At 38.8% G+C, this 12,943-nt stretch overlaps 1 protein-coding gene across 10 annotated transcripts in view; it reads right to left on the reverse strand.

Moving 5' to 3' along the window:
• Positions 1-12,943, reverse strand: part of TMEM144 (transmembrane protein 144) — a 51,419-nt gene that overhangs the window by 12,696 nt on the left and 25,780 nt on the right. For 6 of the 10 annotated variants that reach the window (XM_019802210.2, XM_011228011.3, XM_034661462.1 and 3 more), the window contains 3 exons: positions 12,537-12,634; positions 8,713-8,766; positions 1,421-3,483 (listed from right to left, as the gene is read on the reverse strand). In XM_019802210.2, the coding sequence (XP_019657769.1) occupies positions 3,400-3,483; positions 8,713-8,766; positions 12,537-12,634 (236 nt within the window). In that variant the 3' untranslated portion in view covers positions 1,421-3,399. Of the gene's footprint in view, positions 1-1,420; positions 3,484-8,712; positions 8,767-12,536; positions 12,635-12,943 lie in introns of those variants that run through there. The other 4 variants (XR_002143194.2, XR_004625797.1, XM_011228014.3 and 1 more) reach the window with 4 other exon arrangements.

A 12,943-nucleotide genomic window follows, 5' to 3' on the forward strand; every position in this document is an offset into this window, starting at 1 on the left:
TTTTTTCCTCTACTAAGCCATCCTCCAATTCGCTAATATGTTCCTCTGCTTTGGTGACCCTGGCCGTCAGAGCCTCTAGTTTTGCGTGCATTTGTNTTTTTCAAGTCTACTCATCATTTTGACCATTGTTACTCTGAATTCCATTTCTGAAAATTTGGTTACATCCATTTCCATTATTTCTGTGGCAGAGGCCACAGACTCACTGTCTTTTCTAACACCGCAAGCCGCCAGCCACCCTGCGCGCACTCCCGGAGCTCCCGGTCTCAGTCTGGTTCCAGTGAGCACACCGGGATTCTGAAGTTCTGTGAGATGCCTGGTGGTGCACGCTCCCGGCTCACGGTGTCTGCTGTCTCGTGGTGCCGTCCACGAGTCCACCCGCTCCCCGTGCAGGTGGCTACCGCTTCCCGGCACCCAGACACGGTGGCTCCCTCCCCCTTCCGTTTATCTTCCGATATCTGCGCGCGGTTTCACGGCTCCCCACTTCGTACCTCAATACTCAGCACTGGAGATGTTCATTTGTAGAGATCCAGATGTATCTTCCTGCGTCTCAGGCTGATTCCGTGGATGTTCAGGCTGGTCTGGTACCTATCCAGCTCAACTCAGGGGACCATCTGAAAAAGGGGTCCCCCACTCTCCACCATCTTAACTCTGCCTATGATGAGGCAATTTTCTGACACAAATGTTTTTAGGTAGCTCACAGAATCTCCAGCAGGACCACAAATTGACCTCGGAGGCTACATAATCAGGAAGGAGAGATCCTACTGCAAAGGAGGGTAGAAAAGTGAGTTTCTAGATTCTATCTTAAGAAGGTAGGACTTTTAATTTGGAAAATTTCCCAACTTTCCCTTGATCTCTTTTTTACTTGTGTGTGCATGTGCGTGTGCATGTTTGTCTTGAAATTAAAAAGTACTAAAAAAAAAATAAAGAGGAAAATAATGTACACTCATATCTTCCTTACCTAGTCTTAATTACTTTAACACTTAAACACATGTTCTGAGCTCTTTCACTGTTGACTCTTTAACACATATTAAAGAACAAATATATCAATTCATTGCCATAAAAATTAGAGTATTAAAGACAATGCTCAAGTTCACCCTGACCCTGGTGTGGCCATTCTGATCTCATTCATCCTCACCAGAGGCAAACATTATTATGAGCTCTGTATATGTGTTTTTCTAATTTTTTGCATATATAGGCATTTATAGAAAAATGTATATTACTTTGATTCTTCAAAATTTACCTAAATGGTATCATGCTGTGCACATGGTTCTACAACTTGCCTTTTTTATCAATGTGTTTTTCAGCTCACAAATATCGATACATATAGGTAGTACAAACAAATGAATACAAGAGGAATACATGGAGATTTGGTAACCCCGGGGCAACGCGGTACTATTAATTCCATAAAACCCATTAGGAATTTTGAGAAGCTTAAGAGTTTTTATTTTGATAATAAACAATTCCCATAATCTGGATGCCAGCCTTATTGGGATGCCACTTCCCTACTTAAGGTAGTGACTTCTCTGTACACAGAGACAGAAAGCCAAGCAAGAAGTTAAAACACATGAATTTGACCATACTAGACAAGGAAGAACAAAGCCTCAAAACTTATAGAGAGAGTAGGTGTTAACTTCTTAAACTGAGCAAAGAAATGGACATTTGGTCATCACCTGTTTAGACTAACCTCTACATAGTAAGTTTTCTGCATGGTAACCATTTTGAAAAGCTTTTTTTACCCCCCACACTACTTTTATCTCTTACCAACACTAAAAGCATTGTGTGGTAGCAGAAACTGTACAGTGGTAATAAGATTTTTTTCATCTTTCTTCTGAAATTGCTTTATTTCACATTAAAAATTTTGCATATAGATTGGCAATCTCAACTCCAGAATAATTGAATGCTATACGTATGAAATTTGAAAGTATATTTAAGCAAATTAGCTTTTGAGTTATGTCAATTTATTTAAAGTTATCAACATAATTATATTTCAGGTTAAAATTAAAATGAGTTTTGGTAAGGTGTTACAATCGAAGAATTCATAAGGAAATAGAGACCCTAGTATCATTATTTAAATTGCACTCAAATAGAGGAATGAATAATAACCAGTTGTTTAGATGGGTTGGTGGTGAGGGCAGTAGCTCTTACAAAATATTCCCCAATCTACAGACATGTTTTCTTTCTCAAACAGTACATAACAATAATAGCTAAGAATTATACAATGTTTGCCAAGTGCCAGACACTCAATGAACATGTTACAGATTTTAATTAATTTGAACCTTACAATAACCATTATCATTATCATTATGTCCATTTCATAGATGAGGAATCTGAAACAGGAGGCTTGGGAACTCCTTTAAAGTCATACAATGAAGATGAAAGCCATTCGGGTCAGCACCAGAGCTCATATACTTAAATAGAATGCTGTTCTGTCTCTTCGGAATATCTATATAAAAATAGCATGTCCGTTATTTTTTTTTCCCTAAAGGAAACCACCAGTTAACACAGGAAGAAAACTTCCAGCTTAAAGAGGGATTTTAGGAAAGTGTATTTCAGAAAAAAATAATAAATTTTACATACAAAGAAGGGTTTGGTCCCTGCAAATTCTTACTCGAATAAACTAGACCCTCACTACAGCAACTCTAGAATTTCCCCTGTTTGGAATCATACAGACATATATGTGTGTGTATTTACATGTGCGTATCTGTATATGTCTGTAGATGTATTATATGCACATTCTCCATGGTTGGAAATCTTTGTCCTTTGAAGACAGATTTTATCTGTAGATAATCAAAAGCATTTTGAGCTAAGATGAGGGGGTGACGTAGAGTTGAGCAATATTAATTTGAAGTAAAAATAAGTTTGGGCAAAAAATGAAATGGCCTTTTTTATATTCAGTTACCAACTCTGACATTTACTTTTTCTGGCAAGGATCTAGACAGGTTTGGAATCTAATTCCATTATAAGGTAGGTCTTCTCCCCTTTCTCTCCCCAACGTTTTTCTGCCTCTCTTCATTAACAAGGGTAATATGTTGGAAACTTGGACATAGACAAAATTCTCTGTGTATATGAACTCCACACTGTTTTGCTGCTTCTGCAACACCAAGTACATATTATGGTAAAAGGAGCACTCTCAGCGGTAATGCTGTTAAGAAGACAGACATTTTAATCACCCAGTAAAGTCCTACCGACATAAATAGTTCATTAGAAGAATTTTCCATTTTTATACTTGACCACAAATTAGTTTTCCTTTATTCTCACATTTGTGAAAAAAAAATCATTTACCCAGTCCAAGACGGGTTGAGATCCATTTGCTGTGTGAAAATGAACTCAGCATAATCACTAGGAGTCCTGTAGCAGGGTTCTCTTACCCACTGCTGCCATCTGCTGGTCTTGTAATTGTTAGATTTTAGAGAAAGCAGTGCATAATGTTCCAGTCAAGATGATGCAAAATGCAAATATCATCAATAGGTAGTTTTGTAGACCCTGCATAATAAAAAAAGAGTAAGTGTAATTAAGAAAATCTGAATCGAACATGCAGAAAGCACAGAACGTCCAGATTGCTAAGGACCTTACTAACAGCTTCCTGTATGCCTTTTGCTATCCCTCCAACTAGTCATCCAGACTGTCTTGCAAACCCATTAGAACCTTCCTAATTCACCCACTCAGTAAACACATGTGGGCACCCACTTTGCATCAACATGCACTGGGGTTAAAATGGTAAGCAAGGTGTGCCCTTATTCAGATAATGGTGTAATATGGGAGACAGAAGTTAATCATTGCAAAAAAGAATGTTACAAAGGGAGAAGGGTGTTAATAAGTAAATGACCATGATTGTTTCTGAGGGGTGTTACAAAGGAATCTTAGTGAGGCTGGTTGGGAGGGTGAGGAATTAAGCTTCTAACTATAAGCACCAATTAATTGGGCAAGGAAACAGGCAGGGATTCCAGGTAGAAGGAATTTTATATGCAAAGCTCTGCTGTAAGATAAAGTGTGATACTTGCCAGGAATTGAAAGGAAGTCAGTGTGACCACAGCTACGGGAATTAAGTGGAACAAAACCAGGTTGGAGGGCTATGGCCCCGGCTTATGGGATCTCACAGGCCATGTACCCTTTGGGGTTTTATTTTTCCAAGTAATGGGGAAGACATTAAAGAAATGGGCAGCTGGATGTGGTTAAAAGATGGGATTCACATTTCATAAAGTCCACCCTCTTTTCTGTAGATGGTGAACAGGTTGGAGGGGTCCAGAATGGATGCAAGGAGATGATGGAGGAGGCAACTACAGCCTTCTTGGGCACAGATGATGACGTGCAGCTGGAGAGACAGAGATGGATGTGAAGGGCAAGGAAGGAACAGAGAGACTGTTTGTCTTGCCCAACTATGGGTGGGTCCCCTGGTCTTAAAGGCGGGAAACACTGACAACCACTTCCCAATGTAGCCAGTCTATCTTTGATTAAACAAGAAATACCTTTCTTTAAGAAAAGATTTATTTATTTATTTTGGGGGGGCAGAGGGAGAGAGAGAATCTCAGAAAGACTCCCCACTGATCTCAGAGCCTGACTGCCAGGCTCCACCTCTCGACTCTGAGATCATGACCAGAGCTGAAATCAAGAGTTGGATGCTTAACCGACTAAGCCACCTAAGCCACTCAGGTGCCCCTAACAAAGTATCTTGCTGTGTTAAGTAAAGATATTTAATTTACTGTAAGCTCTTTATTTAAATTTTATATATTTATTTGAGAAAGAGAGTGAACTAGAGAGAAAGCACAAGCAGGGAGAGGGAGAAGCAGACTCCCTGCTGAGCAGGGAGCCCGACGTGGGACTAAATCCTAGGACCTTGGGATCATGACTTGAGCCAAAGGCAGATGCTTAGCGGACTGAGGCACCCAGGTGCCCCAATTTACTGTAAGTTCTATCTATCTCCAGGGGTACAGATAGATCAATTCTAATCTCACTCTCACAAGATAAACCCTCAAACATTAAAAAAAAAACTGTCTTATATTCTTAAAGCTTATTTTTCCTGACCAGTATTTTAGCCCCTTTGACCATGTTTCATATGAAATAGTTTCAAGCTCCCTGGCTGTTCCCATCTGAATGGTTGCCATGCTGTCTATGTCCCTCTTTAAATATAAGTCCTGATGCTCTAAGGCAAGGTTTGAACATCGCAAAGTAAAACAGGACCAGTACCTCCCTAACTTTAGATAGAAATTTTAAAACAACATTGAGATCTCCTGACAGTCAAATTATATAAATACATAATATCACATATAATATTATTATTATCTCTTAAGATTAATGCCAATTAATACATAGTCAAAATTCCAAAAAGCATATATCCTCTTTCTTCAACTTCATCAAGAATTGGGGGAAAAATGGATTAACTGACCTCTATTTGATGACAGGGAGAGGTCTTTGTAAGTTGGGCTGGGGCCAACTAAATTTTCTGATTCTCTATGAGCATGAATGCTACCAGAAGTCACTCTAGTACAAGTTCCACAAACGAAAGTACCACAAAGCCTTTCCAAGTACAGAGCGGCTTGTTTACACACACACACACACACACACACACACACACTCCTGCTAAGGCTGTAATGTTCCCTGACATCAGTTTTAAAGACTGCAACCTTTACTAGATACCAGTACCCAGTACCGAAGGAGAGGAGACACTCAAATATTTGCTCAAAGAATGAATACAATCAGGTGATTTCCAAGTGTCCTTTGTGAATTAGACACTTGATACAATGACTTAAATAAGAAAAAACAACATATGGGTCCTCAATTATCAGCACTTTACAACCTAATTATGTGACTACTTTGCTTAGCTCTCTCCTTTATTGTCTGTGTAGTCAGAAGAATAATGTTCTCAGAGAGTAAAATATTTTTCCTCTTTGAGGTGAAGAATGTATCCAAACTGCCTAGTCTCCTAAAGACAGACGGATTATATTTGAGCAATAGCACTAGTTTCCCCTTGTCAAAGGTGAATATAAACACTTAGAAAGATCATGCTAACATTTTCCCCAAAGCACAAAGTTTTTAACCTGGATCTCTGAAACAGCTACTAAGATGACAGATGATCTCTTCCTTTACCTGGGAGTAGCGGCTGACCTATAAATTGTGGTGGTAGTAATTTCTTGCCCTGGCATTTCTGTAGACATTGTGTCTAAAGTATGTTTCTAAAGATAATAATGTACATTTAAGTTTAAAATTAGCTCAAAGTAAAATTCTAAAACAAACTTCCCAAAGACGAACAGATACCAGATATCAAAGAGCACTGGAAGTGGAAAGCCTCCGAGTGGTGCCCGGATGGCATTAAGACTAAATGAAATCATTAAACGCTTTAGCACAAAAAGTGCTTGGATTTCAGATTAAGTTCTTACTGCTATAGGTTTTAGACTTACAAATATGTGTTTTCGAGTACTGCTTCAAGACATACTGATAGGACCTAAAAGTCGTTAAAGATACATTTTGCTTTTGTTTTCCTCTAGGGTTTTATCTTGTTTCTAAGAAAAATCATTTTTAAAAGTTCTGATGGGGGAGCCTGGGCGGCTCAGTAGGTTAAGCACCTGCCTTTGGCTCAGGTCATTAGCGTTTGGCTCAGGTCATGATCCCAGGGTCATGGGATCGAGTCCCGTGTCGCGCTCCCTGCTCAGTAGGGAGTCTGTTTCTCCCCCTGCCTGCCCCTCCCCCTGCTCATGCCCTCTCTCTCTTTCAAATAAATAAAATCTTAAAAAAATTCTAATAGGATTTTGGTTTCAGTGTTTAGTTGACAGCTCTTTCTTAAGCAAGTTGGCATGTAAAGTATTTAAAACTTGCCTTTAAATCACCTGTTAAGAGGCAACTAGGCACCTGCCCTGAATCCTGTCTCACTGGATACTTCTTAAGTTTTGTTTGTAGACAGATTTGTAAGTTTTTTTTTTTTTTTAAAGTCCAGAAGGTCAATAAAAGTCACTCTTTGCTTCCAGCTTGGTCCTCTCTATTTTTACATCCATACTTGGCCAAACTTTAGAACTCACTCTCAAAATTCCAGATAGAACTCCATTGGAATTTGTAGGAACCACACTGACTGTACTTGGAAACAACTGCCTACTAACAACAGTGAATTGCTCCGTCAGGAATGTGGTGAGCTTCCCCATCTGTTCTGATATTTTCTTATGTTCTGTAGTAAACTTTTGTGGTAAAGTGAATGATTTTATAAATCTAGCAATTCCTTGTCGATTATTTTCTTATACTTTCATAATTTTTGTAGTTTTTAATAGCATTTATTTTCCTTTTTAAAAAAATATTTATTTATTTGAGAGAGAGAGCATGAGCAGGGGGAGGGGCAGAGGGAGAGGGAGACAGAGAATCCTCAAGCAGATTCCCTGCTGCTGAGTGCAGAGCCCCACTTGGGGCTCGATCCCAGGACACTGAGATCACGACCTGAGCTGAAATCAAGAGCCAGATACTTAACCGACTGAGCCATACAGGTGCCCCTATTTTCCTCTTTTTAATTGCTTATTGGTGGCATATTAGAAAGCTATTGATTTTATATTTATCCTATATTTTGGCACCTTACCAAGTGATCTTATTGGATCTCAAGATTTTCAGCTGATTCACTTAGATTTTTAAAGCAGATAATGTTACATGCCAATGACAGTTTTCTCATTTTCTTTGCTACATCTATTTCTGTTTCTTAATTTTATTTTACCACACTGGCTAGGATCTCCAGAAAATACTGAATAATAGCAGTGATGGAGAAATCTTTGACTTTCAACTCACAGAGAACTCCTTTTTTTCTCAGCTTTATTGAGGTATGATTGAGAGAGAACTTTTAGGTTTCACTTTAGCTACACGTTTGCTATTGTTTTAATAGACAGCGTTCTCCTATTTTTAGCACTTCTAAGAGGTTTTCTCTTAATTGAAAACTGGTTTTTAGGGTGCCTGAGTGTCTCAGTCGGTTAAGCATCTGCCTTCAGCTCAGGTCATGAACCCAGGGTCCTGGAATCGAGTCCCATATGGGGCTCCCTGCTCAGCACGGGGTCTGCTTCTCCCTCTGCCTTCCCCCTGCTTGTGCTCTCTCTCTCTCAAATAAAAAAAACCTGGTTTTTAATTTCAGCACACGTCTTTTAAATATATATCATCACACAGTTTTTCGCTGTTTACCTAATATTATGTTATCCTAAATAATTTGCCTATTATGAACTTTCCTGGCACTGCTGAATTAAGCCCTACTTGGTCATGGCTTATCATTTAAAGAAAAACATTCTGCTGCATTTGACCTTAGCTGTCTTTTTAAAGGTGTCTTTTTAAAAAATCTTTCTTTGAATGTCTTTTAGTATTCCCAAATTCCATTTGCCTCAGGGAAATTTTAATCTTTAGGATAAAAAAATCTTTCATCTTGTTTAATATTTTACATTAAATAAAGTTTCCCTCTATCATATTTTAATGGATTATGTAGCCAAAATCTCTCATGGAAAAAAAAGTCCACTAAAGCATTTTCCCTCTGGGAGCTGGGGTGGAGAGAAACATGTTCCATAATAATTATCATATCTTTAGTATTTTATTTCCTTATTAGGGATGATAGCATTTTGAACATCTGAGTTTGTCAAATCCATTCATGTGTTTTCTGCCCTGGGCTTAGGGGTCACATACAGTTTTCAGAAAATAACACACAGTATGAAATGCCTTTACCTGGCTCTACACCTGTTTTCTAAATCTACCCTTTCTTGTACATACCTGTATTTCCTTAAACATGAAGACACCCCACATTGCAGCTATAAATCCTGGACCCTTGAATAAAAAGAAAAACTGTAATTAAATTGGTTATTTTTTTCTGTAACGTGTACTCTACCTAAATATAGTATATTGGAGAGCTGACCTAATACTTTCATTGAATAACTTTCTACCGTAAAAACAGTAACACAGTATTCTCAGGGAAAACTATTCATAATCTCAACCCTAACTCAACATTAAACTAAGGTAGCATTCGGTAAAAAATGAAGATTTTTTTGTTTCTTTCTGATTTTCATATTTATTACACTGATGATGTTATACTATTATGTGATTTACTTTAATAAATGTGATCTACTTATAATAAAATTTTAATAAGCAAATGATTTATTTTTTTAAATGAACTTAGGATACTAGAAATAGGATTAATAGGAGAAAGTGTAGGAATAATTTTTCTTAAAGATTTTATTTACTTGAGAGAGAGAGAGGGAGAGAGAGAGAAAACGCACAAGCAGGAAGAGCTGCAGCGGGAGAGGGAGAAGCAGAATCCCCGCCAAGCGGGGAGCCCGGAGTGGGGCTCGATCCTGGGATCATGACCTGAGCTGAAGGCAGACGCTTAACTGACTGAGCCGCCCAGATGCCCCAAAAGTGTGGGAATAATTAACCACTTTTTTTCGGCATGAGGCAATCTCATAACTGAAGAAACTGTAGTTAGTATGTTCTTTTGGATCTGGCAAATAACGTACTTTAAAAAAATTCTTGAACTGATAACTATTGCACAGTGATGAATTATGTCTAGCATTAAACTCCAATGGATGCTAAAGACAGTATTATAGGAAGACAGAAAAGCCATGTAAGGAAAAATAAACAATAGGTTTATTCAGACAGGAATGAAATAATCTAGGAAAGGGAAATGAGAAGAAATGAGGTGGAAAGAAAGGATGATTCTCCAGTTCAAAATTTGAAGCTATTCAAGTTTATTAACTTTTTCTAGCCGAGAAGGAAAAAAATTGGAATTTGGATTAATCATGGTGTTTGTGGAGAGGGTATTGTATCAGCATTTTTATGATTCCTTTTCAAGCCCTGCACAAACTCTGGAAGGGTTCCTCATAAACAATCCAACATGTTTTTCCCCCTCCACTACTCCAACTGTCTACATGACTGGGTCAACAAAGTTTGACTCCACTCCTGGCATGTAAAAATACATTACTCTCTGTTTATCAGTGTCTGGAAAATTCAACATCAAAAGAGCCAGAGAAATAGGTCAGAGGAACTGTCTTTTATCAATGACGTAAGGTCCTAAGCCTCAAAATCCAAACCAAACAAGAAGCATCTGGGTCCTTTAGGCAATTCCATACTGACTTTGGACAGGGTGGAAGGAAACAATAGAAAAGGAGATATAATAATAATGTTATCAGGCCAATCACTCAAGAATTTTATCCTCTCTAATTTAGAAATTTATTTTCCTTCAGAGAACATGATAGAAGACAATGCCAAAAGGTATCACTGACCTTCGAGGCTTTTTGGCTGATGATTTCCTAAATACCAGTTTAGACATGGTCTAAGGGTAATTGTGAGGAGTAATGTGGTTATAAGAAGTGACGTTTTGCTAAAAGTACACGCAAGCATAGGTCAAAGTGTGTACATACTCTTTGACTCAGGCAAAGGAGAGCCAAATAGGAAGAACAGCTTAGGTAAGAGACATAGCTGTGTTGGCAACCGGGATTGCACAGTTTCCTTTCATAAACAGAATATAAGTTACATATTTGTAAGTCAGCCTTTGAAAACAAGGTGAGCTTGGACTACCTTGAGAAGCTGAACTTCTGGGTAAACTGATTCAGCTTTTAGATTTATCAGCAAAGACTTGGAGCAGAGTAACAAGCCCTTGCTCCTGCCACATGAGTTTTTTTCTTCTTTTTCTTCCCTTCCTCCCCACTCTCTTTCCCTCATCTCCCATCCTCTCCCCTCTCCCGTCCCTTTCCCTCCCCTTCTCTTTCCCCTCACCTCCTCCCTCCCTCCCTTCCTCCCTTCCTTTCCTTTCCTCCTTCCTTCCTTCCCTTCTCTTTCTCTCTCTTTCTTTCTCTCTCTCTCTACTTTTTTTTTTTAAAAGATTTTATTTATTTATTTGACAGAGATAGAGACAGCCAGAGAGAGAGGGAACACAAGCAGGGGGAGTGGGAGAGGAAGAAGCAGGCTCATAGCGGAAGAGCCTGATGTGGGGCTCGATCCCAGAACGCCGGGATCACGCCCTGAGCTGAAGGCAGACGCTTAACTGCTGTGCCACCCAGGCGCCCCTCTCTCTTTACTTTTTAATTAAATGTTATTTGCTAATAAGCTATAGATGCTTTCAAGGAACTCACAGTCTAGTTACCAGTGGGTATATAACAATGGAAATTTACGTACCTGGGAAGAACAGCGTTGTTAGAATTTCTTTTTTAAAGTGCTCTTTTGATAAAATAAAACTGATCATATTTATAACTGTTGAAGCCAGATGATGGGTATGTTTGAAATTTTCCACTAAAAAAGTTAATGTTGAAAAAATCCAGTTCTCCCAAGAAATAAAGAAGAATGTAAGATCCTTGAGGAAAAGACTGAATCTTTTCTGCATGGAGAAAATATTGTTCTTGACTAGAGTAACAAAAGTGAAACCAAGCAAGAACCTACTAGAACTTTTTTTTTTTAAGATTTTATTTATTTATTTGACAGAGAGAGAGACAGCCAGAGGGAGAGGGAACACAGGCAGGAGGAGTGTGAGAGAAAGAAGCAGGCTCCCAGCGGAAGAGCCTGATGTGGGGCTTGATCTCAGGACTCTGGGATCACGCCCTGAGCCGAAGGCAGACGCTTAATGACTGAGCCACCCAGGCGCCCCCCTACTAGAACTTTTGCCCAATTCCCTCAAGTCCCAGAAACAACTGTTTTTCCCAGGTAACAATCTCCAAGCACCAGAGGAAGCTAAACCTGGTGGGTGAGAAGACTTTGCTTATATCACAGACTATTCGAGAATAGTCTTTCTGACAGGCAAGTCTCCAAGAGCCACAGTGACTACTCCCATCAACCGTCTCCCTGAACCTCACCTATCTCAGCAATTTATTTCCATGGAATTGGGCTTTAATGTTTTATCCCAAGTATTTACCATAATTTAATACAAGACACAGTGACAGAAAAACCAAATCTCTGTCTACTATAGATTTTTTTGAGGAATATTATTTATTGTTATTTATGTCCCCTGTAAAAGGCTCCATATGTTACATTCTATTAAGAATCTAGTGCTAGAAAATAAATGATCTCTTCTGAGGAAATAATATGTTACCAGTTACCCCATTGTAAGCACCAAGCAAAACTTAAGATTTAATCACATAACTCATCCAGAGACAACAGTTTGCTTTAGGACTTCCTGAAAGCCTTTAAAAATACTGAAGTACCATATGAGGATTCTGAAGTACTTTCTGGCTCGTGACATTGTCATGAGATTCAGGGGTCGGAATATACACAAAAGCATTTTTAATTTGTAAACTGTTGTACAGAGATAAGTATTGTTATAAACAGCAAATTACAATGTATCCAAAATGGCATCAGGTAAAAGGGCCAGACAAAAACTGCGAGGATATCAAAGATGAATAAACCTGCTAAAACGAGGCTAGCGGTGGTCTCTTAGTAATCAGGGACATGAGGTGAGAGGGTATCGGTGAATTTACATGAATCTCTTACACAAATTGTCCTCCTGCACAACTGAACTCCATGACAGTCCCCAGTGATTCACTCAGAATGCTTCAGAAAAATCAGATTTACATTTGAGAAACAAAAATTTGGAGAAACATTCAGCTACTTACAGCAGTGATTATTGGAAAACTGACCACAGCACTGAGAGCGTGGTTAGCTATGAACCAACAGCAGGTGGCTATTGCCCAAAGAACTCCTGACAGGAATCCTGAAACACACGCAAACGGTGCACATTTACAAACCACGTTCCTCTCCTGAAAAGTCCACACTCTGGAAACAGTGGGGATATTAAAGTGCTCATATCAATGCATTCCTATCGACATATTTGGCCAGCATGATTTTATGATCATTTTGGATGCCAAGTCTTTTTTTTTTGTTGTTGTTCTTGACTGCTGTGTGTATAATAATCAGTGTTTTCATTTTATTGACATTAAATAAAATACCCAAAGTTGTAGTTGAGATAAAATTGGGTAGTGGAGAGGGACCTAGGGAAGATATTGGATTTGGGCATGGTCTG

Source organism: Ailuropoda melanoleuca, chromosome 5, assembly GCF_002007445.2.
Source record: "Ailuropoda melanoleuca isolate Jingjing chromosome 5, ASM200744v2, whole genome shotgun sequence".
NCBI lineage: Eukaryota > Metazoa > Chordata > Mammalia > Carnivora > Ursidae > Ailuropoda > Ailuropoda melanoleuca.